The 12,938-nt window shown below is 37.8% G+C and overlaps 1 protein-coding gene across 3 annotated transcripts in view; it reads right to left on the reverse strand.

Annotated features, from left to right (window-relative positions):
- Positions 1–12,938, reverse strand: part of LOC103707506 (calcium-transporting ATPase 3, endoplasmic reticulum-type) — a 46,383-nt gene that overhangs the window by 31,163 nt on the left and 2,282 nt on the right. For all 3 annotated transcript variants that reach the window (XR_003385805.2, XM_008792021.4, XM_008792022.3), the window contains exons 5-12: positions 8,237–8,373; positions 7,483–7,557; positions 4,898–4,943; positions 4,261–4,320; positions 4,069–4,149; positions 3,141–3,226; positions 1,642–1,743; positions 1,367–1,420 (exon numbers count right to left, since the gene is read on the reverse strand). Coding sequence is in view for 2 of the 3 variants with exons in the window: in XM_008792021.4 (XP_008790243.2) it covers positions 1,367–1,420; positions 1,642–1,743; positions 3,141–3,226; positions 4,069–4,149; positions 4,261–4,320; positions 4,898–4,943; positions 7,483–7,557; positions 8,237–8,373 (641 nt within the window). In the remaining variant the exon portion in view is untranslated. The remainder of the gene's footprint in view (positions 1–1,366; positions 1,421–1,641; positions 1,744–3,140; positions 3,227–4,068; positions 4,150–4,260; positions 4,321–4,897; positions 4,944–7,482; positions 7,558–8,236; positions 8,374–12,938) is intronic.

Below are 12,938 nucleotides of genomic sequence, written 5' to 3' on the forward strand. Positions count from 1 at the left end.
TACAACTATATTCCTACTAAAATAGTGACCATATGAGAGCAATAGATTTACAGCTATGACACCTTCAGTAATCAGTACATGACTATGACAGCAACAGAATGAGTGATGAATAAGGCTCTTAAAAAAAAATGGATAATAAACTGGAGAACTTTTAAAAACAGGCAAAGAAAGGTTAGTAATGAATCTTTGAGGTAAATTGTCAAATATCTGAGTTCAAAAAGGACAATGGTTCTGCACTTCTGCATTCTAAATTTGTCAATAAAACTACAAGATTACCATTCATTAGTATATTAGTGAGTCAAATGAAACTTATATATTAGCATTTTATGATTGAAGATATGAGGTAAATGCACAGATTGAAGAGTTCAAGCCAAGGTTCGCCGTACTGGTATCGGTAGGCGTACCGGTCGCCTACTGGACCGGCACGGTTCCGGTTCGGACCGATTTAAACCGGTACCAAACCGGAACACTCTTCCCCACTGGAGCCAGGGAGAAGAAGAGAACGAGAGAGCGAGCGGGGGAGAGGAGAGGCCGCCCGCGGAGGGCGGCGGAGCCGGGGGGGAGGGGGGCGGAGCCCGCAGGGGGCGGCGAAGGCCAAGGCCGCGGTTGCGTCCTCTGTTTGCCGACATCACTTACAAATCCTAATTTTTTTTCCATGGCCGCATCTTCTGTTTCGAAAGAAACAAGGGACGCGGTCGCAGCCTTAGCCTCGGCCTCCGCCGCACCCCCGCGAGCTCTCCCCCCCCCCCCCCGGGCTCCGCTGCCCCCCCGGCCTCCGTCGGTCCCCCATAGCCCTCCGCAGGCAGCAGAGGCCTCTCCTTCCTCTCTCTTCCCCACGCTCTCTCTCTCTCCTTCTCGTCGTCTTCCCCGGCTCTAGCTGGGTTCGGCTGGTACCGATTTTCACTGCTCTGACGTACCGGTTATAGGTCGGACCGATCCGAACCAGCCAGTATGGGCCGGTTCGTCAGACCATGGTTCAAGCAATTCAAGATCAAAGACTATAATAAAGAAATATAAAGTTAATGATAGAAATTCAATATGCCCAAGTAAGAAGCATCCACGAGGCATTTAAGCTTCTTCACGGCAATCTTAGCCAGGACACCTACAAGCAAACTCGGCATTAGTTCTCAATGGTTTGATATGCTATTTCTTAGCTCCAGGGTCAAGAGATCCATAACAAAAGAATAACATGGTTGGGCTTAGCTAGCAAGTGCCATATTGGTGACATTATATTTCTCTGTTGTTTTTGCAAGGAAGTCAATTAACCTAACTTCCATTCAATATGCAAACTTCTTGAAATGAAACCATCAACAAATTATTAGAGCTTAGAAAATGATGAATGGACAATGAAATCATTGACAATTACCTTGGCCAAAAATGTGCCAAATTCATCTAGCTTCTTCTTTAAAGGTGTCATTTCCTGCAAGCCATAAGAATTTTGTCAATATAAGCAACAATAGCACTAATAATGGTACATAGACATGAATAAGCATAATGGATACTAGAAAAGAAAATGGAAAGAAATAACAGATGATGCTAAAAAATACACAAGATGTGAAGCAAGAGAAGGATTGCCACACATCATCTCTGGAATGAAGAAGCAAATTTCACAGCCAATATGGAAAATCAGAAGGCTCTTACATCTTCTGTTCTTAACATTGCATCACGTATACTACCCATTGCAGTGTTGGAGCCAACACCAACAACAACTGCTCTTGCTCTACCGGCAACCACAACAGTACCCTGCATAATAAGGGTTAGGATTTTATTATACACTATAATCACAAATCATAGAGCAACTAAAAAGACAATAAATTAAGGGCTTCAAGCAAGATTGGGCGAAACGTACCGAACCATACGTTCAGGGTGTACCATACCAAACCGAACCGACAGAAAATCGGGACGGTTTGCTCCATCAATTCGGCTCACACTCCCTCCCCCTCCTTTCCTGCCTCTCCCTCCCTCCCTTTCTCTCTCCCTCTCTCCCTGCTAGAGTTAGGGTTAGGAATTAACCCTCCCCTTCCTTTCTCCCTCCCTCCCTCCCCCCCTCTCCCTCTCCCTCTCCCTCTCCCCTCCTCTCTCTCTTCCTCACTCCTTTTCTCCCTCTCCCCTTGTCTCCTTGTTTTCGGTTCGCCTTGGATCAACACGGTACGAATCTGTACCGTGCTGAACCGGTCACCGGCCGGTACGCCCTTCAGTACCGGTCCAGCGAACCTTGGCTTGAAGCATTTAAAAATTTAAAAGTTAGGAGATATGGCAACTAATTTCACCAAGTGAATAGTTCTACTAATGACAATTTCAAATGCATAATAAAAAACCTATTTAATCATAACTATATAGTCATAAATTAAAAGGTAATAGCTTATAAAGGGGGAAATAATGGAAACAGCATTAATATACCCAAAAAATAAGGACCTTTTTAATAAATCCAGCTTAGTGCTCTGCAACTAGCAGCTTGAGTAAAAAATATCTATCATGAAATTGCAAGACATTGAAACTGGGTAGTGCCAGAAGTATAAGTCGTCAAAACTAGTGGAGCAGAGAATAGAAACAGAAATTGTTTCCTAGGCATAACTGAATACTTCTTTCCCCTTTTTTTTCTCAAACAATTCCTAGGCATATCAATTGCCAAGACATGTCTATATGGTAAATTACAGTACTGACACCAACGTACCATAACTAAGGAATGTTTGCGACATTCCTAAAAGTTATAAGTCATTAATGACTGCAGTTCTAAAGTTCACAGGGAACTCTACCATGAAATCTGCAAAGCTAAAGAAAAATTAATTTATTATCACAGGTTGTTAATAGACATGGAAGAGTCAAAGCTTTGCCAAAGTTCTGATGATACAGCATATCAGAAGGGGAAGGACGAGTGATGATTTATGCAGTCACTAGTGTTTATATACATCTTCAAGATGTTATGAGATTTGTCAACTATATTAAATTTTCTCCACTAGAAACGCACTATTTTCTGTCTTCTTGTTTTTAAAAGTAAATAATTGAAAATTTATAATGGTACAGAATTTTAAAATGAATTTTTCACCCAAAAAAAAACTACCAGAGCAACGAACAAGTAAACAAGCATAGCAGCATACAATAAATCTCATCCAGAAGTAGGTAAGAGATTCAGATCTTACTGAGAAGAGGATGTTTGTTTTATCTTGATAGACAGCATTTGTAGCTAAAGTAGATTCAAGGTCCTTTGCCACAGAGCAGCTCTCACCTAACATTAAACAAAAAAATATTTTCATAAGCAAAAAAAGCAATCTAAGGTTCATGAAATGTATAGAGAAAATGTCATGGATGACAAACTTCCTTGTAGGCTGAGCTCTAACTCCAAACAACCATATCCATATAACAGTGACTGAAAACATGCATAGCTATAAAGATTTTTACATGCAATCACATCTATGCACAAAGATAGATATATAGTGTTCCCCCTATTTATTCTATCAGCCACCATTGTCACCATGCAGTACTCACTAGCTTATAGACAGCAAAGTATGGCTGATGCACTGAGGTTTTGCACCTTCAATCGATAATCATCTCTTCACTAAAAATGCTCTTTTTCTCTGGAACTAAAAATGCCTCTTTTGTCAAGCAAATTTATAATGTTTTAAAGCCAATGCTCAAAAGTCCATAAAGTGGTTGTTCATAAATGCTTTTTTCATCACCAGTCTTTCACAAGTAGAAAACATCATATTTGCAAAGTGAATGTTCATAAATTATACAGGTAATATGCATCCTGTAATGCATCCATCCTGCTTAAATTTATTCAATTCAGTGGCATGCCAGTCTTACATAAATATATCCTACATATATGACAAGTCTACAAATGGCAGATTGCAACATACACTGCAACTAGATCTAGTCAAATTAAGCAATAACAATAACAAGCATGAAAAGTATAATTACAACTAACAGCTGTTTCATATAAGCGTTACAAACTATTGTTGTGACTTGTGATGCTTTTGCATGAATTTCTCTCACAAATTTATTGTGTATGATAAAACATCCGAGTTCAGACCATTTAAACACTCAAAATTGAAGGAAGAGTTTATATACCAGTAAGAATTGCCTGGTCAACACGCAATTGATTGCTTAGCATTTCAACCATTCTCATATCAGCAGGAACCTTGCACCCCACTAATTGACACCAAACAAGAGAACATCAAATTCAGATCATGCAAATAACCAGTCCAGCTCAAAATGCTCGTCCACATAGCCTCTGCTTGTTTACATGAAGGGCAAACATACCTCCAACTTCAACAATGTCTCCAGGGACAAGCTCGGAGGCAGGTATTATTGAAAAGCAACCTGCAGAGATCACCAGTTTCCAATCATATATGATCTTGTATTATATTACTTTCTTCACAATTTTTCACTTATTTGCAAATGTGATAGTTCAGTTGGAAAGAGATATTATCGCTGTTTGAGCTTTTTCTTCATGATTTCGCTAACCCATTTAGGACTTCTGAAGTTCTAGTGGGTTGGAAGAATTCTTCTTCCCATCACATCCAACCATGATTTGAGACATGGTCCACATAAGTACGTTAGAGTCAAGGTCCATCTTCTCACTCTTCCTTTTTTCCCCATACATATGCAATCAAGGAGTGTCATTATTCATTAAGTATTGAAGTATGTCAAGAAAAGGTCAAGGTACAACAATAGAAACATAGCTTTATTCTAGAGAGGAGAATGACAGAATCAACCAAAGATGACTTTGGGTTTATGCAGTAGGGTCAAAGATAGTATGATTTACATATCACTTCATATGTTTATTTAGACTGCAATATGAAAAAGTTTGAAACCAGTAACATAGATTTCATTATGTCATAAAAGCTCCAATTAATTGCCCATGCCTCAACAGTCAAGTCTTTGAAACTTCTCTTACCATTTCGTAGCACAGTTGCAACATCAGCTTGATATGCACGCAACTCCTGTAAAGATAGCAACATAAAGCATAGCAGCTGATCATTACAGATTCAAGAAAATTTCAATACGAAGTTCAGAATGTGTAAGTCACCATGTTTAATATGTACATAGAATGTGCTATAAAAGTAATAGATCACAAGAAACAGACTTTAACCTGTAGAAATATCAACTACCTATTACATTGTGCATGATGCTACTAGCATAAAATCTTAAATGCGAGGCAACTACTTATTTCTATAGGGAAAGACCAACTTTCAAATTAGTCTGACCTTCTAGCGACTATAAACGGCAGGCAGTAACCAGTTTTTTCAAGTATCGTAGCTTAAACTGCAGATGAATATCCCAAGCATCATCCAAAAATGACAAATTTATTATCAAATCAAAAGTTCAATGTATAGGCCTTAAATAAGAACTTCAACCCAAGCAAATGGTAAAAGATTCATCCTAGTTTCTCGCATTGCCCCAAAAAGCCTGCATAAAAGATAGTGCTTTTCATCCATGCAGTCCCACCAAAAATTGCAAAATTCAACAGGAGGGTTTTTTTAGCAAGAGATGATTGGGACAGAAAAATCCCAACTTCATCTTGAAGGCATAATTCTCCCTACATTTTGAACTAAATCCTGTTTTACATTGCATGACAAGAAAATCTATGGAAGGTATGAGAAATTGTTTAAGGAACTGCATAGCATATAAATATTCATATGCATCATATATATTATAAAACAAGATTATAAAGCAAGACAAAAACTTTAAAAGCTTAATCCATCTTAATGCATATAGGATCTTTTTTTTTCAAATTGCCGCTTTATCTTCTTCAGATTAACATGGCAAATATAACAGCTGATTTAATGGAGACAAGGGTAATACTCAAAATGAATTTTTGCACTAATATGCAGAAAGGAAAGAGCAGAAAGGTGGTTCTCACACTACTTGTAGACATTAACTCAATTTGCATAGCAAGTAGGAGCAATTGTTTTCATGCATGTCTAGAAGAATTTTTCAATAGTCATGCGGCAAGTGACCAATAAGTTAAATCAATTCAAGAAAGAAACACCATAATAGGAGACTAGGAGTTACAAGGCTGCCTCTGAAACACATTCTCATAATTAGCAAGCCTTCGAGTATCTAAGACTGGTTTACAAATGCTTTACCGTTCATTCCTGGGAAGGAACAAAACCTTCCATAAAATCCGTTTCTCAATCTCTTCCTTCTAGATCCTTTTGTACCTCTCACTCTAACATTTTTTCCAAGAATGTTACACAGAATACCAGCCCCTCTCAACATGACATTATGATGTCACACCTCCCTTGCAGTATTCTCTACCAGTGCTACCTATGCAGCCATATCCAGCAAAATAGTTTCTCTAAAAATCACATAAAACAGGGGAGCAGATTCAAGGCTGGGAGCTAGGAAGGAGTAGGGATCTCAAATTTACGATTAAAGTTGGGAGCTTGTAAGAAGAGTTTTTGATGGAATAAAATGTGACAATACATTTTTCAAAAAAAAAAATCATCTTTTATATTAAAAAGAACTAACAATATCCAAATGTTTCAAAACAAAGTAACTGATGTGTGAAGTAAACATTTTGACAACGAGAAGCAGGATTGCAGGTGCAAATTTTCAAATAGCACATGCAATGTCTATGGAAGAAGGTTCTCAATTATGAAAACCGAAAAAAAAAATGCTCAAACCCTCTGACACGTACCTTGCATCTAATGAACATGTATAAAGCTGCTGACAATCAATGCTTTCTCCAATTATATAAATCATACACATGGAGCGAGAACTAAATTACCAAAAGTCTGGATGATTATAGTTGCTCAATGCAGTGCCTCTCAAAGATCCTTGCAACCCTTAATTTCAACCCTAAAGTATTTTAGCATTTTTTAAAAGATTAAAAGTACTGACTAGATGTCTGTGTTTCATATGGAATGAAATGTTTTAAGCAAGCTCAAGGCATGCAGAAATCTATTTTAATATATAATGCCAAATCTCCTGATGTGCTCATTCATGAGGTGTTTCTTACTGTCCACATTTTGCCTCCCTATTTTCTGCATCTCCATATTTTCGAGAACATGTACACATGCTGGAGAAACACATGCACATTTCCTTGCCACATATTTTTCAAGAGCAGGTGACAAAGGTAGCTTTGTTAGACCATGTGGCTTTTAACTATAAGGTTGAAGGTTCAAACACTTCTTTTAGCATTTGTTATTCATTGGGATACATCCTTTTTCTTAAACGACAAAACACATGCACCGCAAATGCCATAAGCAAGTCGCGACAACAACTAGACTGAGTTCCACAAGCAATAAAGAAAAAGGACATGCATTATCTAATTTTCACGTACAATATCAGCTGCTGTGAATTGTTATAAAACAATTTAAAGCGTACAATGTTCAGGAACGCTGAGTCATGTATAATAGAAATGACTAAGTACATGGACCAAACAGATACTACAAAGAGCATAAGAAGCAAAAAATCTAGATGTTCCATGAAAAAAGAAACACCATAGAATGATATCATGGCATTATAGAAGTTAACCTCAAGTGCCTTTTCAGCATTTGTTTCTGTTATTACTCCTACGGTTGCATTTGCCACCAATATCATAAATATGACCTGAAATGTTTCAGAGACAACTGAATGAGACTATTTACTACAGGACAAAGTTGAAAAATGATACCTATTATCACAGCAGGAATTAAAGCATGTCATAAAATTAAAACCATTAAACCGGAATGATAAACTAACAAAAAAATGACAATTACTAAAGATAGATATATGCGATCTGTAAAAGGTGAATGCTTAGGGTACAAAAACTGAAATCAAGTTGTGGATAGTTTAAATAAAAGGCCAGCTTGTTGTCAAAATAAATAACAATTTTTAACAAACAAAGAAACTCACCCAAATTTTTACTCTTTGGCATGCAAAGACATTTTCTCTCTCTCTTTTTTTTTTGCAGTATATATATAATAGAAGAATCACTCATGCTGCAGCAAACTTTGTTATGAACGGTAATCCATACATGGAAACATAGCTCAAGCACATATAAATTTTAAACATACATGGCCTAAAGCAAAATGCAGAAGCTTCATTTCGCTTACAGAAAGTTCAAGAAATGCTGTGAGGCATATTTTTTTCTTTTTTTCTTGTTGTACATTATATAATAAAAGAATCACTTGTGTTGCCGCAAACTTCGTAATGAATGATAATTCATACATGGAAACACAACTCAAGCACATATAAATTTTAATCATACAGTCCCTAAAGCAAAATTTAGAAGAATCATTTCGCTTACAGAAGGTTCGAGAAATGCTGTTAGGCCTGTCTCGCCATTAACCAGAGCCAAAAGGAATGAAACAATGGCAGCTACTATCAATATTTTAACAAGCAAATCATCGAATTGCTTCAAAATTAATTTCCAGAGGGGAGTACCTACATGCAAACTTGCAAAGTTAGGCAAGAGCATTGGGTGCTGTAAACATGTGATTGATTGGTAGGCAGCATTGCATGGCTCAAGATAAGGTACAATCAGAAGATAAAAAGTAAGCATAAAATCTTAACGTCAACAGAAAAAATTCAAGGAAATAAAGAGTAGAAAATTTCAAAAGTCTGCATATTAACAAGAGCAAAGATTTTTGCCACAACCGTGTACTTCGAAAATGTCATCACCGTAAGTAAGAGATATTTGGCATGTGGATATCATGAAAAGCCAATTTAAGGATACAAGTAAATCAAGAGAAGGCCCATCATCATCTTTTTACTTTGATATTCTCATGGACCAAAATAGATGTACCCAATCATTTGAATATATGCAACTAATAGTTAATTAAACTTTCTAGTTTAAACAAGAGACAAAAGTCATTAGAAAGAAACTATCTTCATTCTTAAGAATGAGCGAGCAGCACCCAGATTTTCACATCAACAGCATGTCCGCACACAAGTTTGGCAATGCAGGTGACGAGATATTGTTACTAGAATATTACAAACCTACACAATAAGATTGTTTTCTCCTCGAATGTAATTGTCTTACAAATATGATTGTCTTTTTTTTTAATTCTTTCTCGGAGAAACTTATGAGATGATTTGATCTCATAGATCTCTTAAAAAAAAGAAAAGAAAAGATAGCTACAGTTGTCCAAGCTAATACGTGAAGAGAACACTTATGCATAAGGAAGGTACCTTGGCAGCTTGTACAAATATATTTTAAAAAATGCTAAACATATAAATATACAAATCTATAAATCAGAAATGAATCAATAATGGATTAAAGATTAATGTGTCATTAACATGATCAAGGTACGCCATCCCGAACTGCCTGTTTGGGGGTGTATTGGCCCGAACTGGCCGGTTGGGGGTGTATTGGCTTGAACCGCCCAGTTCGGGGCGTACCAACCCGAACCGGCATTGCATCAAGTCAGTTGGGGGTTTGGCTCGGTTCAGCTCGGTTTGGGCCAGTTCAGCCTGGTTTGGGCCCTTACTCTTTTCTCTTTCCCTTTTTACTTCTTCTTTCTTTCCATTTTCCTTCTTTCCTTGCTATCTTTTTTTCTTCCTTCCTTCCCCTTTTTCTTCCTTCCTTCCTCTTTTTCTTCTTCTTTCTTTCCTCTCCTTTCTTTATTTTTCTTCTCACTTCCTTCTTTTCTTTCTTTTTTCTTCTTCTCCCCATCCTTTCATTCCTTCCTTTTCTTCTTCTTTCCTTCCTTTTCCTCTTCTTTCCTTCATCATTCCATTTCCTTTTTCTTCTTCTTACTTTCTTTCCTTTTCTTTTTCTTCCCCTAATTTATTTCTTCCTTTCCTACTTCTTTCCTTTTCTCTTTTTTTCCTGCATAGACATGTACTTGATACATGGAATAGAATGCCATAATATTATTCCAAAAGGCTGCATAATCAATCATTAATTAGACACAAAGTCACTACATCTTGCACTCTTTCAAAAGTACTTGCCATAGCAGAAACAGCTTCCAGCATGACATCTTCATCTAATTCTTAATACAAAATTTACAATCCACTGTCCTCCACTTACTCTCTTATATCCCATAGTATCCATGCCTACTTGCCCCTTATATCGACACCAATAAGGTGTTAATAACATTTAGACACAAATGAATATATGCAATTTATATTCTTATATGGAGAAAGCATATTATTGATTATGCACCACTTCACTCTCGAGGGATGAGGCTATTATTGAATAGCCTTAGGAGAGAATAGATCAGAAAAAAAAAATAACTCTTGAAAACAATATTATTAACTTATATTATAAAGCAAGATGCAATATTCGAATTCAATAAAGAAAAATGTCATGCAAAAACCTCAAATCCAAGAAAAAAAATGCTCCACCCACACATATAGACCATCAAACTGCTTCAAGCAGAAAAGAGAGCAAGGATAAAGTCTGAGAAAGTAGTTTAAATATATTGATGATGGATCTAAATTGGCACTTTAGTTTTTCCTCATAAAGAAAACAAACCTCGTGGATGGACTTACTTCAAATTGATCATTTGATTTACAAAAAACAAAGAGCAATTATAGAAACTTTGCTATTATATGTTGATGAGTCCAAATAAATTGAAATCTTCATAATGAAGGCAAATTGCATGTCTTTGTGGTGAAAATTTGCTTAATACTTAAAATTATTACAGATTGCAACTATCAATGGAAGAATTCCTGGAAAAATAAAAAAAAAATTTTGAACCATTCAAAAAGATTTTGATAAATATCCATGAACAAATGTTCCTAACTAATAAACGTTTGCATCAAGGTACGCAGAACCGACCGAACCGATGTACCGGTGAAGACCGGTACCGGTTCGAAATCGATACCGAACCGGTTCCGCTTAAAAAAAAAACACGCGGACGCGTTATGGCATAGAGTGGCAGTAAATTCCACTCTATGGCATTAAAAGCCCACACGGTGGGCTCACTGCCCCGCGCGAGGAACCGCGCACGAGTGATTCCTTGCGCAGGGACGCGCAATTCGCACCGCGTGGAACGTGCACAGGCGCGAGTCAGGGACGTGTTTTCCCACTCGCGCCCGCGCCCCCACGCACGAGCGCACTGCCCCGCGCGCGGGCTGGCCTCTCCTTTTTTTTTCCCTTCTCCTATTCATCTTTCCGGCCCTTCTCCTCCTCTCCTTTCTTCCCCTCTCTCCTCCTCTCTTCTCCTCTCTTTCCCCCCTTCTCCCACGAGCAAAGAAGGGGCCGGAACCGCACCGGAGAACGAGTGATCCTCATCGGCCCGAGGGAGGAAGTCGGCCTAAGGGAGGAGGTAGGCTTCTTCTTCTCCTCTCTCTTCTTCTTCCTCTCTTCTTCCTCTTCTTTCTTCCTCTTTCTTCCTCTTCTTTTCTCTTCTTCCTCTTCTTCTTCCCCGGTGCCAGTACCAGGCTCGCACCGGTTCACACCAGTACGGGCAAGGAACCGTTCGGTTTCGACCCCAAAAGAGTCGGAACCGAATTCTATGGCTGTATTATACCGGTGCTGGCCGGCACCGGTACGGTACAGGCTGAACCGGTCGGTTCCAACATGTTCAGCAGACCATGATTTGCACACTATAGGTCGAGCAAAAACTGAGCAAATAGTGTTATCATGTAAAAGTACTTTGAACACTCATAAACCTTAATTAGGTACTTTGAACAATAACTGATGCTTAATGGGTACTTTAAAAGTACACCACAGTACTTTTAAACATCCATAAACCTTAAAATAATCCTCAAAAATTAAAAATGATGAAAAAATAAAAAAATTGTTGTAGTGGTATCAAACCGGTATGTATTTGCATATCGAGAGTACTATATAGTATTGGTAGGACCTGATACCGAGACTGCATACCTTGAACATTATGGTATGGTATTTGTTCCATCTTAGCCAAGAAAGAGCTTACCAATACCGAGATAGCATTTTTTTACTAGTGGTTGAACCATCTGGAAACACTGATGTATCTCAAGTATCAAACTACTTTGGGATCCATGAGAATCCCAGTTCTCTAAGTATTTTTTGGTAAGAAGATTGACTAAAGAAACTTCTAGAAGAACAATTTTCCCTTCTAGTTCAGGACCAAGAAGCAAAGCTCTAGGAAGAAATAGAAACAAGACAGACAAGTACCCAAAAAAATATGTGATGTTACAATACCCTCATGTCAATATGATGCAAGATGCAGTACATCCCTCATGTATTCATGGTTCATCAAACTGCACAATACCCTCATGTCCAAACTCAATATCAGTCAATACAGTGGAAAGTACAAGGTTGACATAGTATGGTACGGTCAAGAGTTGAAAGCTTTCAAGTGACTAAGACAAGGATATTCAGGCACTTTGGCTAACCTCCTACAATAACGGTACTAACCATTTGATGGAACTTTATGAAATAGACCTCACACTCCCCCCTCCCCAACCTTTCTATCAGCTAATCCTTCCAACACAGCCTAAAGATGATAGGTCTTAGGTGTAATGCCCGGGTGCTGAATGTTAGTATAAAGCTTTTCCTTCTGACCATTGCATCATAAGAGAAGCCTCGAACTGAAATAGAATCTGCTAAATCACTTGATGCCACATCTTGACAGACCTCATGTAAGCACTACAGGAAATTAAAAGTAAATGCATCATCAAAATAGATTCATATTCTAGCCTATTAATAGATGCATAATTGCCAATGGTAATTGGCATGTGAATATTGCAGAATAAGCAAAGACATATAATCAATTAATTGACTAAGATCAATGTCTTAAAATCAGTATGAGGAAGAATATCTTTCTAGATAATCTTGAAAATGAATTCAATAGTCACAGATTGGAGGACAGATGAAGCTACAGTTCGACATATTGTCACCTTTCTCAATAACAAACCTCAGAGAGGCATGTGGCATAGACACTTCGAAAATTGCATTATTCAAAGGCCAGTTTGAAGAAATAGATCATGTTTGTTTGAAGAGTTTTAAAAAACAGTTTTGAAAGCATAAGATGAGAGAGGCAAACATGCAATGGTATGCATAATATATCTAGCAG

Source organism: Phoenix dactylifera, chromosome 6 (genome assembly GCF_009389715.1).
Source record: "Phoenix dactylifera cultivar Barhee BC4 chromosome 6, palm_55x_up_171113_PBpolish2nd_filt_p, whole genome shotgun sequence".
Classification (NCBI taxonomy): domain Eukaryota; kingdom Viridiplantae; phylum Streptophyta; class Magnoliopsida; order Arecales; family Arecaceae; genus Phoenix; species Phoenix dactylifera.